The sequence below is a fragment of the Acomys minous genome (assembly GCF_964271855.1).
Source record: "Acomys minous genome assembly, chromosome: 1".
Classification (NCBI taxonomy): domain Eukaryota; kingdom Metazoa; phylum Chordata; class Mammalia; order Rodentia; family Muridae; genus Acomys; species Acomys minous.
The window spans coordinates 139,075,591-139,094,504 of NC_140483.1; the positions used below are offsets into that span (position 1 = coordinate 139,075,591).

At 43.3% G+C, this 18,914-nt stretch overlaps 1 protein-coding gene across 1 annotated transcript in view; it reads right to left on the bottom strand.

Annotated features, from left to right (window-relative positions):
* GJA10 (gap junction protein alpha 10) overlaps nucleotides 1-5,885 on the bottom strand; it is a gene marked incomplete at its 5' end in the record, with an annotated part of 7,282 nt that extends 1,397 nt beyond the window's left edge. The window contains one exon of the mRNA XM_084777525.1: nucleotides 4,446-5,885. Within this exon, the coding sequence (XP_084633651.1) occupies nucleotides 4,446-5,885 (1,440 nt within the window). The remainder of the gene's footprint in view (nucleotides 1-4,445) is intronic.
* Nucleotides 5,886-18,914: the final 13,029 nt, after the last annotated feature.

Here is an 18,914-nt window from a genome sequence, read left to right on the forward strand (position 1 = left end):
TCTCTCTCTCTCTCTGTCTCTCTCTCTGTCTCTCTCTGTCTCTCTCTCTCTCTCTGTCTCTCTCTCTGTCTCTCTCTCTCTCTCTCTCTGTCTCTCTCTCTCTCTGTCTCTGTCTCTCTCTCTCTGTCTCTCTCTCTCTCTCTCTCTCTCTCTCTCTCTCTCTCTCTCTCTCTCTCTCTCTCCCCCTCCTCCTATGGCCTGGCAATGTTCCTTATACTTTCTCTCTCTACTGTTTCAGATGCCTCTGGCTATATTCTTCCCCTCATATCTACAATAAAAAAACCTCCCCCTCAACCATACCTGGGAGCAGTTATGTCCTCAGTTTATACATCTGGTGCCAAAATCCTTAGTCTATACAGAAAGTAATTAAAATATAGAATGTTCTATTTAGGGCTGGAAAAATGGCTCAGTGTGGTAAAGGGCACTTGCTGCTCTTCAGAGGACCAGAATTCAGTCCCCAGCACCCATGTGAGGTGGCTCACAACCATCTATAACTGCAGCTTCAGGGGGTGGGGCAAAGCTTTAGAGGTTTTTTTTTTTTTTTTTGGTTTGTTTTTTCTTTTGTCGTTGTAAATATTATTGTGTTTATATTATTTTATTTTATTTTTGGGAGGTTTGAGGCAGGGTTTCTCTGTGTAGCCTTGGCTCCCCTGGACTTGCTTTGTAGACCAGACTAGCCTCTAGTTCACAGAGATCCTCCTGCCTCTGCCTCTCCACATACTGGGATTATAGGTGTGTGCCACTATGCCCAGCTTTGTTTATTTTTAAACTAATTTCTTAGGTTAGCATACACAGAATCTGAATTCATCATGGCATCTTGGCATGTGTGTGGCACTATACTTTGTTTTCGCTTCTTTCTCTGCCCCATTCCCCTCCCCAGCTTCAGCTGGTTCCCTCCCTCCTCCCAGTGAGGCCCCTTCTGCTTTCCTGGTACCTGTGCAGCAGCTCCACCCTCTCTAATGCCCGCTTCCCTTTGTGAATTCTTCCTTTTCTTCTGTGAACCCTATTCTAGTTTCATGACCTACAAACACATATATAAATATGCACATATATTTGTGTATATGTAAATTCAAATCTAGATCCTGCATGTGAGAGAAAACGTAGCATTTAGCTTTCTGAGTCTGGCTTATTTCATTTAATTTCACAAGTTGCACTTGTTTTCCAGAATAATGTCATGATTTTATTTTTCTTTACACCAGTATGTACGTAGACCACATATTTTATAGTCATCTATCTGTGATGGACATCGAGACTGGTTCCTTGGGATGCACCAGAGGTGAGCCGACACTGGGGCCATGTCTTTGGACATCTGTAACTATGAGGTAAATGGAACTCTTTTCCTTGTAAAGTGAGCCTCTCTAATGTATTTCATAACCGTAATGAAAACTGACCAATGTAATGCCTGACTGGACTTCCATGTCCTTTGTGGGGGTCTTGGTGGTGGTGTTGCGGAGCCCGTGCATGCCAGGCAAGTGCTCTGTCATTAAGCTGTATTCCCACCCTGTGTCCTGTGTTTATGATGCATTTCCTCAGGTCAAGCCATTTGGGGCTTTTTTTTTTTTTTTTTTAATATGTGAATACAAAGAAATCCATGCAGGAAAGAATAAAAGATAAAGAGATGTGCTTCCCATTCATCTGTCCTCTGGGCCTCTGAGCTTTGCGGTCCTCCTCCAGGAGACAAGCTGAAGGATGAACGCACCTGCTACACACAAGGCCTCCTGTGGAAGGAGATGCAAGAAAGGAGACCAAAGGTGTCCTGCTGACTTTGCCAGTGCGGAGTCGCTGACAATTACTCTGAAGTAATGGTTTTAGCCTGGGCTGCACATTGCACTCACCACAGACAAAATACTGATGATTGTCTATGCACCGCTCACGGGGGCTCTTTTTTTAATTGGAGTCCTGAGCGCGACATCCTTAAAGCTCCCAGATGACTGGAATCTATAGTCACAACTAAGACTCCTTGTTCTAATTTGGCTTAGAGTTTTAAGCGTGTATACATTGACCCTAAGCATGGCCACTAAGAAGTGAGGACTGGGGCAGGAGAGATGGCTCAGAGGGTAACAACACTGGCTGCTCTTCCAGAGGTCCTGAGCTCAATTCCCAGAAACCACATGGTGGCTCACCACCATCTATATAATGAGATTTGGTGCCCTCTTCTGGTGTTCAGGAGTACATGAGTAATGGTTTGAGAGAAGATATTAATAAAAGTCTAAATGGGCGAGACCTAGTCTAGTCTGCTTTAGAATAGTAAAAGGATTCAGTAAACACAAAGGAAGTTTGAACTGGGCTGGAGGATGCATTTGTTAGCACAAAGAGTGAAGCAAAAAAAGAAACATGGATGTGAGTTCCAGCAAATGAACCCACTTGGGATTCCCCCCCCACACACACCCAAACTTGGAGAGAGTTTCATTTTCATGGAAACAAAGGCAAACCCAGACTGTTCAGAGCAGTCGTTAAAGCACGTGTCATCTTTGTTTCTAAATTATAAAGAAACCAAAGTAGATATCCACTGCACTTCATGATACCCATGGAAATACTACTCTCACAATGGCTTTTCAGAGGACCTAATTAAACCAGTGCAATGCTGGCTTTGGTCTTGGTGGACTATCTCACCAAATATTTGTGTATGGCCGTTACCGCCGGAGGTATTAAATCAACAGCGTACGGCCCCCTCAGTTAGTTGAGAAAAACTCAGGCGAGCAGATGTCTGCTCTGAGTCATTCTCGACACTTCGACAGAGAGCTTTCTCTTCCTGTATGTGTGTGAGTTTGTGTTTGTGAGTGTGTTCGAGATGAGTGTGTGTTCATGCACAATGTGAAGGTTAGAGACTCATATCGAACATATTTTTCTATCACTCTCTACCTTATTTTTTGAGAGGGGCTCTCTCACTAAGCCTAGAGCTCTCTGATTTGGCAGAACTAGCTGGCCAGCAAACACCGAAGAGCCTACTGTCTCTGCCTCCCCAGAGCTGAGATTACAAATGCATTTTTCCACTCTAGCTTTTTATGTGAGTATTGGGAGTTGGAGCTCTGTGGGTGCTTTACCAGCACAGTCATCTACCTAGCACTCCACCAACACACACACACACACACACACACACACACACACACACATGCGTATGCACATGTATACACACGCACATACTTTTTTTCTCATTACTTAATTACAGAACCTATCCAGTGATAACTCAAGGAAGGACAGACATTAGTTGGTTAAAAAAAAAAATCTGATATTGTGGCTGGCTGCAGCCACTGGTAACCACTGACTGTTATGAACACACAGACATTCAGGAGAAGATTGATTACTGTGCATCCGATTCCCCAGTGAAGTTTGTCTTTAATGGAGGTAGTATTAATACTGCAGGCTTTAACGCTCTTAGACTCATCTCTTAAGTAATTCAGGGACACATGGATTGCTACTATAATACATGTTTGTTCCAACTGAGCCATCTCTTCAGCTCTGCTTCATGTCCTTTGTTCTGCATTCCCTTGATTGAAGGTCTTCATTTCTCTGGACATCCCTGTCTCTGCAACCCTCATCGTGTTCTGTGCTCCGGCCACCCACAGCTGCTCCTCCAGAGAGCCTGGCTGGCAGGGTTCACCTGTGCTGCGTTCCTAGTGGCTCTGAAGAACCATCTTTCAAGATTCAGTTCAAAGTAACTTCACCTGTGAAGCATCCCCAACCCACAGTTTTAGAGCCAGCTGCTTCTTCCTCAGCCCACGGGCCCCATTGACATGGCAGCTTTCAGCAGCACAGCACTTGCACCTGTCTCTCACGCTCACAACTCTACTTTGAGACTTTTAATGGAGAAGATAGTATTTTAACCATACCCATCACTTACCATCATGATTAGTGTAATTTTCTTTTTGAAATTTCTTTGCATTGGTGTTCTGACTGCACGCATGTCTATGTGAGTGTGTCAGATCTTGGAGTTACAGACAGTTGTGAGCTGCCATGTGGGTGCTGGGAATTGAACCAGGGTTCTCTGAAAGAGCAGTCAGTTCTCTTAAGTGCTGAACTGTATCTCTAGCCCCATAGTGTAATTTTTCTATACATTCATTGCATTAACTGTATGAATTATTATTTATCACTATTTAATTATATTATTATTCAATTAAATTATTATTCAATTATTAATTGAATGGAATGAATAAATTTTACTTTCCATAACTTAATTTCTCTCATAAGCCACCTCTTTTATCTTTTTTTAAATAATTTATTTAATATTATTTTATGTACATTGGTGTGGGGGTGTCAGATCCCTTCTAACTGGAATTACAGACAGGTGTGAGCTGCCACGTGGGTGCTGGGAATTGAACCCAGGTCTTTTGGAAGAGCAGACAGTGCTCTTAACCACTGAGCCATCTCTATACATATTCATACACCCCCTGTAGGGTGAAAGGGGAAGAGTGAGGGAGTGGATCAACACAGCTACCTTTACCTACCATTGACGCTCTGTGCCCAGTGGCTGACGGCAGAGGTGAGGGGCTATTTTCCCCATGCGGAAAATCCAGGCAGGAGCTATTCAGAGACCGTGAGCTTCCTGTGTCACTATGCCGTTGTCCCTTTTCTGACATCAGCCGCGATAGAAAGCTGGCCTTGCGACTACCTGGGCCTAGTCTGTCTGTCCAAACCCCACTCTCTCTTGCACTGCCATCACTGCCTTGGAAGTGACTGTGACGATCTGTAAGAGGTTTGCCTGAAGCTTCTTGGCCCTGGGATCGCTCCCAGGCTTCTAATGTAGCTGATGGACAGTGTTGAGAAGCTGTCATTGTACCTAACCAGGACTGAGATGTTACATTCTTGGGGCCAAAGCAGGAGGGGCATGGTTGCTGTCCTGGGTGCTGAATTCTGGCACTGACATCGTGGGGACACGGGCTGTGGACATGGAACCGTCGTCCACTGTTCTCAACTTTCTCAGCCCAGTCTCTTTTGCTACAGGAAACATCTACCTCAAGTTGCCTGGAGTGTGGAATTTGCCACATACTTTTAGACCTTGGTATATTGACTCGGATGACCTGCTGTTTATTGTTGGCTTGAAGGAGCGAGATTTTTTCAGGTAAAGAGCAAACCACACACTGCTGGGCCCCTGCGTAGTTCGCTGAATGGAATGGAGGGCCTGTTTCGTTCTCCGTGCTCCCGCCGCTGGATTTGCCGTCAAGTGCTCTCATGATTTTCCTGATGCCAAGATGAAATATTTCCAAGATATTGAGTAACAGGGAGATGGCGGCGATGCTGTGCATAAAGAGCATGAAAATAGTCTTCTCTGTGGGCCTGGACACAAAGCAGTCCACCGCATTGGGGCAAGGGGGTTGGGAGCATTTGTAAAGGGGGCGCATCTGAAATCCATAGAGGATATATTGGCCTATCATGAACCCCACTTCTAACATAGACCTGGTCAAGATGTGCAAGACATAAGTACGCAGCAGGCATCCTTTCAAAGGGACTTTGTGAATCCTCTTCTGCTCCTCGAGTCTCCTCAGCTCCCTCTCTACCCTTTGCTGCTCGTCCAGGTCAAGGTCTGGGTTCTCCATCTGGGCTCTAAGGTGTGACTTCTTCCTCTGCCTTTGTTTCTCAAAGTCCCTGAGTCTGTAAAGTGCATGGCCCATATACACCAAAGAAGGCGAAGACACAAAGATGATCTGCAAAACCCAGAATCTGATCAAGGAGATGGGGAAAGCGTCATCATAACAGATATTGTTACAACCTGGCTGCTGGGTGTTGCAGGCAAAAGAGGACTGCTCATCATCCCAGACGTCCTCAGCGGCGACACCAAGTACCAGCATTCGGAAGATGAACAGGATAGTCAGCCAGATTTTCCCCACAATGGTTGAGTGGGAGTGAACTTCCTCTAGGATGCCGCCCAGTAAGTTCCAGTCTCCCATGGTTAGAAATCCACGTCTGAAATGTACAGATAACAAGGAGGCTAATAAAACTGAGGGGTGTTACTTGTAAAGGTGCATGCTCATAAACATCACAGATCCTTTGCTTACGTCAACACAAATCCTGACATCTAGCTTATACTTGAAGAAGCTGGAATTTTCCAAGGAATATCAGTTTCGGAACCAAACCCCCTCTAATCTAACTCAATTTACTTCTTACCATTTTCTCTGCCACCTGCCGTTCCCTTTTGTTCCAGAATACCTATTAGTTTCCATATTTGCACAGTGCACTCCGCAGTCTTGCTTACTTTTCTATTCATTTGAGAAGCCCCCCCTTTTTTTTCTCTCTCTCTCTCTATGCAGTCCAACTCCCACTTACCTTTTCCTTCCCTGAGTTTCTACAATCATCCATTTGACATTTGGCCTAGAAGAATTTTGTGATGTTTGCATTCTCTGCCTCACTTCCTGAAGAGGTGCACACTCTCCCCCACCCCCACCCTCGCAAGTACAGACTCTCCGTGGCATGGTGACCCGCTCTACACAGAAGGTAACAATACGATCCTGTGAGTATTTCACTGTATTATCAACAGGGGAAAGCAAAACAGGCTCTCAGCTTACACCACTCATGGCTGCCATTGTGAGATAAAGCATACATAAAAAGAAGCCATCTGAGTAAATCCTTGGAAACGGTTTCAAGTCAGGGGAATGGTAATGTTTAGGCAGACACAGAAACAGTGCCAGTAAGGCACATCTGGGAAGCCGTCTTTGTGGAATTCTTTTTTGGTTTTTCAAGACAGGATTTCTCTGTGTAACAGCCCAAGCTGTCCTGGAATTTGCTTTGTTTACAAGGCTGGTCTCTATCTCACAGATATCTGCCTGCCTCTGCCTCCCTAGTGCTAGGATTAAAGGTGTGCACCACCACATCTGCCTGATGTCTTCATGGAAGTTTTTGCAGACTTGAAGAAGTTAATATAAACTGTTTATCTAGAAAGCTTGGAGTCTAGGAAAGAATGAAGGCATAAGTGGCATGCACAAATGACTTTGTTTATCCTGAAAAAATAATGCTTTTCAAGGTTCATGAAGTTAAAATGCTTAGTAAGGGGTTAGGGTTTCTACTGTTGTGATAAAAAACAAAAAACAAAAAAACAAACAAACAAAAAAACCCACCATGACCAAAAACAAGCTAGGGAGGAAAGGGTTTATTCAGCTTACACTTCCAGATCATAGTCCATCACTGGAAAAAATCAGAGCAGGAACTCAAGCAGGGCTGGAACCTGAAGGCAGAAGCTGATGTAAAGGCCACAGAAAGGTGCTACTTACTGGCTTCCTTTTCATGGCTTGCTCAGCCTGCTTTTTTATAGAACCCAGGACCACCAGCCTGCAGATGGCACCGCCCACAATGGGCTGAGCCCTAACCCCTCAGTCACTAACTAAGAAAATGCCTTATAGGCAGATCCTATGGAAGCATTTTCTTAATTGAGATTCCCTCCCCTTAGATAACTCTAATTTGTGTGTCAATTTTTAAAGAAGATTTATTTATTACATATACAGTGTTCTGCTTGCATGTACACCTGCACACCAGAAGAGGGCACCAGATCTCATTATAGATGGTTGTGAGCCACCATGTGGTTTCTGGGAATTGAACTCAGGACCTCTGGAAGAACAGCCAGAGCTGAGCCACTTCTCCAGTCCCTGTGTGTCAATTTGACACAAGACTAGCCAGCACAGTAACCTAAAGATTTCTCATATGTGGAAGGCTTCCAGATTTTAAAAAAATAGGGAAAAAAAGAATATAAGTAAGTTAAAATAGACAATGACATAATTTTTTATTTTAAAATTCATCTATCCAAAATATTCTCTGAAGCTTTCCACTACCTAGGCACTGGGTCAGAAGCCACAAACTCAACAATCCTGGTATATCTGGTCCATCACAGTAACTGACCACTAAGGGCTCCTACTAACACATAAGGTGGACCAAGACTGAAAAGACAAAATGAATACGAACCAGAAAAATTACAGGAGAAAAATATGATTCTTAAATATTTTTCATAATCATCTCCAAACACAAAATACATCTCAGATGGAATAAAATAATAAATGTAAGCCAGGTGTGGTGGTGCATGCCTTTAATTCCAGCACTCAGGAGGCAGAGGCAAGTGGATCTCTCGAGTTTGAGGCCAGCCTGGTCTACAGAAAGAGTTCCAATACCACCAGAGCTACACAGAAAAATCCTGTCTCAAAAAAACAGAAAGAAAAAATTAAATGTAAAAGAGTAGATAATAAAAGTCTTACAATAATAACTGGGCATATTGCTGTTCCCATAATCTCTGAAACTAGAGAACTCGGAAACCAAGAGTTTGAGGTTAGCCTGGGAAAATAATGAGACTCTTTCTTGGTGGGGGGTGGGGGGGACGAGACGCTCTGGACATGGTGTCCCATACCCACAATCCAGCACGTGGAAGCCTGAGAGGCAGGGGACTAAGAGTTTGAAGCCACCTTCAAATGCAAATGAATGTTTTAGCAGGGGATTTGGCTCAGTTGGTAAAGTGCTGGCCTAGCATGTATGAAGTTCTGGGCTCAATCCCCGGTACACTACATAAAACTGTGGCGGGGCACACTGCTAATCCCATGACTTGGAAAGTAAAGCCAAGAGGATCAGAGGTTCAAGGCCACCCTTGGCTACACAGTGAGTTCAAGACAAGCCTGGGCCGTATGAGACCCTGTCTCAAGCAGCAGCAGCAGCAGCAGCAGCAGCAGAACAGAGTGTGTTTGTAATATTAGAATAGAAAATGGCTTTTGTTGTTTTTAAAAACAAAATCCTAAAATGTTCGATTTTACAAATAAGGATTCAGGAGTCAGATACTGGGGTGAAAACCTGCTAGCTCAGAGAGGCAGAGAAAGCACCCCGCTGACTTTCCTACTCAGCCGACATCCCAGAAGGAAAGCGCCCCTCCCACGATGTCTTAAATAGCCTTTTCCGCAATGTCCATCCTTTTTGTTCACTTATGTTCACTCCCTGTGGGATGGCTACTTGCTCTACCTCTTAACCTGTGGTTGACTTTATTTAGCTCTCAGATTAAAGGTGTGTGCTAGGGCTGAGCACTGCTTGCTTACAGTAAACAGAAAGCTCTAGGACCAGAGGTTTGAGCCATACCACCATTAGAAACGGATTTTTCCAGTTCACCATCTCAGGGCTCACAATGTGATCAAATATCCTGCAGCAGGCTTCCAAAGAACATCAATCTTAGAAATTGTATTTAGTGATAAAGATCTTTTTATTCAAATGGCAAAGTGGAAAAGTCCAGAAGGCATGTGGATCTAAGAAAAACCAATCGCTCACTCACTCACTCACTCACTCAATCAATCAATCAAACAAACACAAAACCCCAAAACAAAGCGTGTGCGAGCCTGCGCGCACACACACACACACACACACACACACACACACACACACACCTGGATTTAGAGGCTTTGAGGGAGGCCCAGGAATTTGAGGCCAGCTTGAGAAACATAGCAATACTCCCAATTTAAAAAGAAGAACTCAGGCATGGTTATAATTCTCATGCACGCCTATAATTCACATATTTGGGAGGCCTGAAATAGGGGATGGTGTGGCACACACATTGAGATTGAAATTTCATCTGAAAAACCAACAGGAATTAGAAAACTCATTATTGTAAAGATTTCAGTACCCCCCATGTAAATTAATCCATAGGTCAATGTATGACTTTCAGTCACCAAATAAAATAAAATGCCATAAATATACACACATACACATGCATATGTAATATATATTTATATTTTTATATATGAGCGTGGGAAGAAAATCCCTCAAGTGTCATGTGAGAAGCATAGAGGGAGCATTAGAAGGGAGAAGGAAGAGGCAGAAACGGCTAAATTGAATAGGAAGGGACAACAGATTTCTAAGAAAATATGATTGGGGCCAGGAAGATGGCTCAGTGGTTATGATTCTCGGCGCCCACATGGTAGGTTTCCACCATTCACTACCCTTGTTCCAAGAGCTCCACCTTCCTCTTCTGAGCGCTGCAGACACCAAGCATGCGAGTGGTGCACAGACATCCATCCAAGCCAAACACTCATACAAATAAAACAAATAAGCCCCTTTTTTATACAAGAAAATATGATTGATTTCATCTGATAAAAACATAAGACAGGTGCAATGGCGCACGCCTGTAATCCCAGCACTCAGAGAGGCAGAGGCAGGTGGATCTTTGTGAGTTGGAGACCAGCCGGCTCTACAAAGTGAGTTCAGGACAGCCATGGCTACACAGAGAAACCCTCTGTCAAAAAACAAACAAACAAAAAACAACAACAAAAACTATGTAAACTTTACCACAAATGAAAGAATAAAATTTTAAATAGAATTTGTCTTAGTTAGGGTGTCTACTGATACAATGAAACACTATGAACAAAAAAAGCAAGTTGAGGAAGGAAGGATTTTTTGGTTTACACTTCCACATCCCTGTTCATCACCCAAAAAAAGCCAGGGCAGAAACTCAAACAGCAGGAACCTGGAGAAAAGGATGCTGCAGAGGCCATGGAGTGATCCTGCTTACTGGCTTTCTTGCCCTATCTTCCTTGCCTGCTTCCTTATAGAACCCAAGACCACCAGCCCAGGGATGGCCCCACTCACAATAAGCTGGGCCCCGCCCCCACCAATCACTAATTAAGAAAATATCTTACAGGCCTACCCGCAACCTGAAACTCACTCTGTAGACCAGGCTGGCTTCAGACTCACAGAGATCCCCTGGCGTCTGCCTCCCAAGTGCTGGGATTAAAGGGGTAAACCACTACTGCCCAGTGTGGAGGCATTTTCTCATTCTTAGATGACCCCAGCTTGTGTCAAGTTGACATAAAACTATAGAGCTCAAGAATAGAGAAAGTAATAGATGTTTCTCATCATTTGAGGATCTTTGTTTTGAGACAGTGTCTCACTATACAACCCAAGCTGGCCTCAAAGAAACAAATTCTCTTGCCTTAACTGTATTAGGCTTTCAGGAGTGGACCACAGTACCCAGTCTACCTCACAAAATTTGGAAAAAATGACGCTTTTGTTTGTTTGTTTGTTTGTTTATTGGGTTTTGGTTGGTTGGTTGGTTGGTTTGGTTTGGTTTCTTTGTGTAGCCTTGGCTGTCCTAGATTCCCTTTGTAGACCAGGCTGGCCTCAAACTCACAACGATCCACCTGCCTCTGCCTCCTGAGTGCTGGGGATTAAAGGTGTGTGCCACCACGCACAAAGCTCTGTTTTATATTTTATTCTATATATTTGTGAGTTATTTGAAACATAAAATAAGAGTATACAAAAGGGGAAATTTAAATATTCATATCTCATTCATTTAGGCAATCGTTTCTTAAGCTTGATCCTATCTTAAAGAGTGAAGGTGTTTTTGCATAATTATTCTTCTAAAAATGTTTAAAACATTCTGTTTGGTTTGTAGTTTTAGTCTCTATTTTGACACCCTAAAATATATATACTTATTGTAGCCACTTTTTATTTTAAATGTGGAAATTACTTTTAAATAGCAAAGACATTGTTTCTGAAGTTCCTAGGAAACAACCAAGAACCAACACCAGCAATGAAAACCTGAAAAGAACTTTCTACTGACTACAGTTAACTGGCTGCAGACCCTTAAACCATTCAGGCTTATTTTATTAGCAAATACTGACTTAGGGTCTCCTGTTTAAGAAGCTAACAGTCCTTGCCAGGTTTAGATCTTTTCTTTTTAATCCAAGAGGGACTTCTTATACATTTCTCATAATCATCACAACCTGTGCACTTATCACTTACCTTACAGTTAGATCAGAAAATTCCAGTTGACTTTGCAGAACCTTCAAGTTGCACCGTGTGTGGCTGTTTAATAAACCAACTGCTGTGGCTGCTGCGGCTGCTGCGGCTGCTGTGGCTGCTGTGGCCACTGCTGCTGTTATAGAGACTCTGGTCAGGTGGCTGTGGGGCTCTAATTCAAAATGAACCCAGCAGTTTGATCAATGTAACCTAACCTAATTGCCACTCCCATCCCCCAATTAAAAGGGTCCTTTTGTCTGTCAACTTGCAACTTTCACGAAATATTTGTTTAGTTGATTCTGTACTAGGACAGCTTCTGGTAGATCCCACTTGGAAACAAAAAGTAAAGCAAATACTAGCTTTCCGTTTTTTGTTTGTGAATAACTTGAACTGAGTTGGGTACATTTCTGTAGTCCATTGATTGCTCTGGAAATCAGCACTTACAGATCAATAAGTCATGTCCAGTTTCATGAACAGCCTGGGGTAAATCTAGTCTCATCAAATATGAGCAAAAAAGAATGGAGTGACAACCAAACCTAAAGGGTTCTTGCAAATTATGCCATGCTAAAATAAGAAACATCTCCATAGCAGAATAAACACTTACCCCAGAGGGGAGCTGTGCCACCATGTACACCGCAGTCTAGCGACAGTCCATTAGACTACAGTATATGGCTCGGGAAATCCTTTTCTCTCTAGAGAGACAACTGGAAAGCTAATTGTATCCTCACAACCCTCATCTGACTTTAGAAGAGAACTAGAATTCCAAAGAGGTCGAATAACCTGCAGAAAACCAGACACTAATTTCTCTACTTCATAATCCACCGCAGCTTTTACTAGTCATATTGTAAGAGTGAATCATTTTACTGCCACATTAGAAGGCACTGTTTGGTCTCAAAGAAACCCAGGACAAAAGGTTAACTGAGGTGCCTATCTAACATAGCAGAGTGGATGCTGGCCGCCAAGCTCTCAGTGAGTACCTGTTACACAGTCCTGGCTCTTCATCACTTCTTTCCCCATCCCTATCCTAAGCCTCTCCAGGGCCTGGCCTTTCCTTCTCTCCTGTATTAATCAGGGTTCTCTAGAGTTATCTATCTATCTATTTATTTATCTATTCATCTCTATATATGTATCTATATCTATATAGACATATAGAGAATATATAAATATATAATGTATATATTCATAGATTACACACTCACAGACTACATATAAGAGAGAGAGAGAGAGAGAGAGAGAGAGAGAGAGAGAGAGAGAGAGAGAGAGAGAGATTGGCTATAGTCTGCAGGCTACAGTCCAGCTAATTCAACAATGGCTGGCTATGAAAGACCAAAAATCCAGTATTTGCTCAGTCCACAAGGCTGGATGTCTCAGCTGGTCTTCAGCATGAGCTGGAATCCCAAAGAAGCAGGCTCCAATGCTAGTAAAAGAATGGCTGTGCTTACAAGGCAGCAAGTGAAAGCTCCCTTCTTCCATGTCCTTATATAGGCTTCCAGCAGAAAGTGTGGTCCAGATTAAAGGTGTGTCTTCCCGCCTCAAGATCTGGATCAAAGGCCTGAGTCTTTCTACCTACAAGGTCCAGACTAGAAGTAGATTCACCCACTTCAAACCAAGCAAAAGTAACCTCTCACAGATGCACCCTGCATTTCTGGGTTGTAATTCACTCCGGACGTAGTCCAAGTTGACACCAAGAATAGCCATCCCCAGCTTCCATTTTCCTATAAAACCCAGGCACTTTGGCCGCGTGCTTTCTTGGCCTCTTGGTCCTTGGCTCCTCTTTTCATCTATTCGCCCTCTCTCCTCTTCCCTCACTCTTCTCTTTCTCCCTTGCTCTCCTCCCCCACTCTCTCCTCTCATGGCCTGGTTTATTCTTCTGGCCACATCCAGTCTGGACCCTTCCAGATGCCTCCAGCTGTGCTCTCCCCTCACCTGTACAGTAAAAACCTTCTCCTCACCCACACCTAGGGACAGTCATGTCCTCGTTTTCATTCAAGCACTAGAACCCAATGATGGCTTTAAGCCATAGCTCTGGGGTACATTTCTCAGCATGGCCTTTTCCGTGTAGAAGTAAATGTAAAACCACTGGTATTTCCCAGGTACTACCTGCCTATCCCACTTTTGGATGTTTTTTTTTGTTTTGTTTTGTTTTGTTTTGTTTTGTTTTGTTTTGTTTTGTTTTGTTGAGACAAGGTTTCTTGGTGTAGCCTTGGCTGTCCTGGAACTCTCTTTGTAGACCAGGCTGGCCTCAAACTCACAGAGAGCTGCTAGCCTCTGCCTCCCTGAGTGCTGGGATCAAAGACATGCGCCACCGCACCAGGCTGAAAATAGTTTTTCATACAGTATACCCTGATTACGTTTTCCTTTTCCTCTACTCTTCCAAATTTCTCCCTACGTCCCCTCCCACTCAGATCTACTCCCTTTCTGTGTCTCATTAGACAAAAAAAATGGGCTTCCTGGGAATAGTCATATAATAAATACGATATGATATGATAAAAACAAACATGTCAGAATAGCAAGAAACAAATAGAAAGAAAGAAAATCGCCACCACCCCACACACACAAAAGGCACAAGAAATAGATATAGAAGCAGAGACCCATCGTCTTGTGAAGACCTATGCAGGCCCTGCGAATGCTGCATCAGTCTCTGAGTTCATATGTGCCTCAATCTTGTTGTGTTTAGAAAGCCTTGCTTTTTTCGTATGGCCCATCCTTTCTGGTACTTACACTCTTTCTGCCTCCTCTTCTGCAGGGTCCCCTGAGCCATGAAGTAAAGGATGTGATGGAGACATCCACTTAGTCTGAGTAGTTCAAAGCCCCTCACTCTCTGCATATTGTCTGCCTGTGGCTCTCTGTATCTGTTCCCATCTGCGGAGGAGGAAGCTTTGAGGAGTTAAATTTACCTAGCCTCAAGAACAGATTGACTGTCAGAACAAACTGAAGTCAAAGCATAGAACGTATGCATTCGTGTACTTGTGTAGTAATAGGTTCACTGTCCAAGGAGCTTTTAATATATAATTACAAATTTCACAAGCAAAGCAATAAGCTCCATGCAGTCAATGAATATTTTTAGTATTGAAACATAAACGTTATGGTGGCACATGCCTTTAATCAGAGCAATAGGGCAGCAGAGTCAGGCCAGCCTCTGAGTTTAATGCCAGCCTAGTCTGTGTAGTGAGTTCAAGGTCAGTTAGAGCTACACATGAGACTATATCTCAATAATAACTAAAATGAAGTTATTTATGTGTTAGTTGATTGGGAAGAAACACAAGTAGTTCCTAGTATAAACAGTCTCAAGGCAAGATTATTATATGAATAAGAAGGAGGTAAGAAGGATACTTGTGCAATGTACTTTTTGTGTATATACTCAAGAAAAATAAATGTTCGGGCTGGAGAGATGGCTCAGAGGTTAAGAGCACTGACTGTTCATCCAGAGGTCCTGAGTTCAATTCCCAGGCACCACATGGTGGCTCACAACCATCTATGATGATGTCTGGTGCCCTTTTCTGGCCTGCAGGTGTATGTGCAGGCTGAACATTGTATAAATTAATAAAATTTTTTAAATGTTCAATTTATTAAAAGAAAATAAAAATTAACTATATATCTATTTAATTAATTAAAATTTTTATTATGATCATAAAGCATCATTATATCCCTTTTACTCTCACAGATAAATCAATCTAACTAGTTCATTCTTGAAGACTTTTAATAAGTGAGTGAATACCATAAAGACAGAACAAAGACTTGAGAGGAGACCACATCCTCATAACCTCACAGCAATAATAAAAAATAACATCCTGAGAAGGTCAGTGTGGCAGTTTGTATGACAATGGCCCTTATTGATGCAGATGTTTGAATACTGGGTCCCCAGTTAGTGGAACTGTTTGGGAAGGCTTAGGAGGTGTGGCCTTGGTAGAGATGTCAGTGGGGGCACACTACAGCCCGTCCCAGTGTCTCTGCCTTGTAGTTATGTCTCAAGATGTGAAGTCTCAGCAGCTGCTCCAATGCCATGTCTGCCTACCTGCTGCCATGCTCCCTGCCATGATAGCCATGGACTTTAAGCCTCTGAAATCATGAGCCCCAAATAAATTCTTTCTTCTGTACGTTATGTTGGTCATGGCATCTTATCATAGTAATAGGAAAGTAACCACAACAGCCGGCGAGGAGGCGGCCGCTCTGGGAAGGAGAAACACAGCTGAAAGGAGGACACTGGTGTGTGAGAACTACTGCCGCAGAGATCTGCGTGTCTCACGTTTCCCGCTTCACTTCCACCAACAGCGGTGCTGAATCTGTGAGAGCTTCAGGCAAGCAAACTCCAGAAAGTGAGAAAGGAGGAGCAGAAGGATTGGAGACCACAAACATCTAAGGGTGGAGAAAAGCAAAAGATGCAGAAAGAGAGCCAGTGCGACAGGTCAGTGGCTAGAAGCACTGGGCTAGGAAGCCTCGCCTACTGAGTTTGATCCCCAGAACGCACATGGAGGAAGGAGAGAACCAGCTCCTGAAAACCGTCCTCTGACCTCCACACATGCTGCGGCATGGATGTGCCTGAACCCAAATACACAGTGGTAGGGCACATGCATAGTAATGAGAAATAAGAGACAAGTGAAGACGAGGACTGCTTCTAGTTCATGGCACCAATATTTGGGTCTGGGAGTGACCTAGTTGTAGAAATCATGTTTAGCAAGTGATGTCCTAGGTTCAGGGAAAGGAGGAGGAGGAGAAGGAGGTGGTGGTGGAGGAGGAGGAGGTGGTGGAGGAAGAAGAAGAATGAGAAGAAGAAGAAGAAGAAGAAGAAGAAGAAGAAGAAGAAAAGATGAAAGAAGGAAGGAAGAAAGAAGAAAGAATCAATATACATGCTACTTTACCCACAACTGTGACAGGTACTCCTTGAGAACAGAAGGGTTTACAGGCTTCCTGTACAGCTGCTTAACATTTATGGTGGTAGAAGATGACATTTCAAAGACCAGGTCAATATAACAAAGGGCGAGTGCAGCAGAAGAGAAAGGTGTTTTCTGAAATCTTGCTTGTGCCAGGTCTTCACGAGGGGAACCTTGTTCAGCGGAACCTACAGTGAGAAAATAGGGAGTCGCAGAGTAAATTATATAAACTGGGCCTAACCTACTAACTTCTCCTCACAGCAGATAAAAATCTCTTAAATCGAGAAGTCGCCTCAACCAATAACAGAAAGACAGACCTGCAAAAATCTTGGTAACCAAAACTAATGATTTTCAAAATATTCTTGCAACAGCATCTTCATTACAAAATGGTGGCTTGAATAGTAAGTTTCTCCCATAGTCTCTGGCATTTGAATACGTGGTGGTGTTTGCATAGGCTTAGAAGGGGTGGAGGTATATCACTAGGTCAGCCTTTGAGAGCGTAAGGCCCACCCTGCTCCCAGTTTGCTCTCTTTGCTTCGCACTTTGCTCTCAGCTTGATGATCCCTCCACCAGGCCAGCCTGCTGCCTTGCCTCCCAGCCATGATGGGCGCCTATCCTTTGGGAATTGCAAGTCCAAATATACTCTTCTTTCTAAGACTCACTTCTGGACATGGTGTTTTACCAGAGCAATGGAAAATTAACTAACACAAGGCATTAATGCATCATTATTTCTAACTTAGGGCCTGGGGCTGTGATTAAGCAGTGAAGAGCACTCAGCAGTTAAGGGGACTTGGGTTTGGTTTCCAGCACCCACCTGGTGGCTCACAAACTGTGCTGAAATTCCGTGTTTGGGAGTTGGATTGCCATCTCTGGTCTCCACGGGCACTCACTGAACATGGAGTGCAATCTCATGCATGGATACAGAGTACTTACACACATAAAGTAAAAATAAGTTTAAAAAAATTTTAAGAGTTCCAATTTGCCAACAGTGGTGGCAAATTTAATTCCAACACTCAGAAGACAGAGGCCAGCCTGGTCTACAGAGTGAGTTCTAGAATAGTCAGGGCACAGAGAAACCTTGTCTTGAAAAACCAAAAGGAGGAGGAGAAGGAAGAGGAGAAAGTGGTGTTAGGGTCTAGGAATAGCAGCACACTGACCACTCAAACACCAGACTCAGATTGATAGAAATTTATTGAATGCCAAATAAAAACTGACCAGTCAGGGACACAATCTGGGCTCAGGAGCCAGGGCAGTGGCCCTGAGGAAAAGCCACAACCAAACAGGAAAAATTATTTCCACTCCAGGTTCATTATGTTCATCCAAGCAAGAAGAATTAATTTTTTTGTTTTATGTTCATTGTATCAAGGTAGCTAGACAAAGCATTTTAAGCTGATTGGCTGGGGTTTGGGGGTAGGGCAGCTCTTGGGGGCTTTCCAGCTCTGGAAGAAAGGAACACCGCGTGGTGTTGCAGTTTAACTATAACAACATATTTAACTCAAGCAGAACATGCATTTACCATCTTTTTAAAAAAGATTTATTTATTATGTAAACAGTGCTCTACCTGCATGTACATCTGCATGACAAAGGCACCCAGATCTCATTATAGATGGTTGTGAGCCACCATATGGATGCTGGGAATTGAACTCAGGACCTTTGGAAGAACAGTCAGTGCGCTTAACCTCTGAGCCATCTCTGAAGCCCCTATCATCTTTTTTTTTTTAATCTAAGCAGCAAGTACTGAATTATTGATTTGTAAGTAAAGGCTATTCTTTTCTCAGGAAGGTAGAGCCTGAGAACCTGAACTTTATTTTACCCTATGATCAAAATGGAAATTTACCTGGGCATGGTGACCCACTGCCTCTAATCCAAGCACTCAGGAGGCAGAGGTAGGGGGATCGCTGTGAGTTCGAGGCTAGCCTGGTCTACAAAGGGAGTCCAGGACAGCTAAGGCTACACAGAGAAATCCTGTCTTTAGGAAAGAAAGAAAGAAAGAAAGAAAGAAAGAAAGAAAGAAAGAAAGGAAGAAAGAAACGTAAAGGCAAAATGGCTTCTGTTATGCTAAAGGCGAAGGCAGGTATTAATGGAGGAACTGCAGTTATGCTAAGAACTAAAGTAGGACTCAATGGAGGGGCTGTAGTTATGCAAAAGGCTTAAGCAGGTTTCAAAAAAAGGAGGAGGAGGAAGAAGAAGAAAAGAGGAAGAAGAGAAAAAGGGGAATAAGAAAGAAGAAAGAAGAAAAGAGAAGAGAGAAGAAGAAGAAGAGGAAGAGAAAGAGGAAGAGGAAGAGGAAGAAAGTATTTAAAAGCCCAGGCACAGTGGTGTATGCCTTTAATCCCAGCACTTGACAGACAGAAG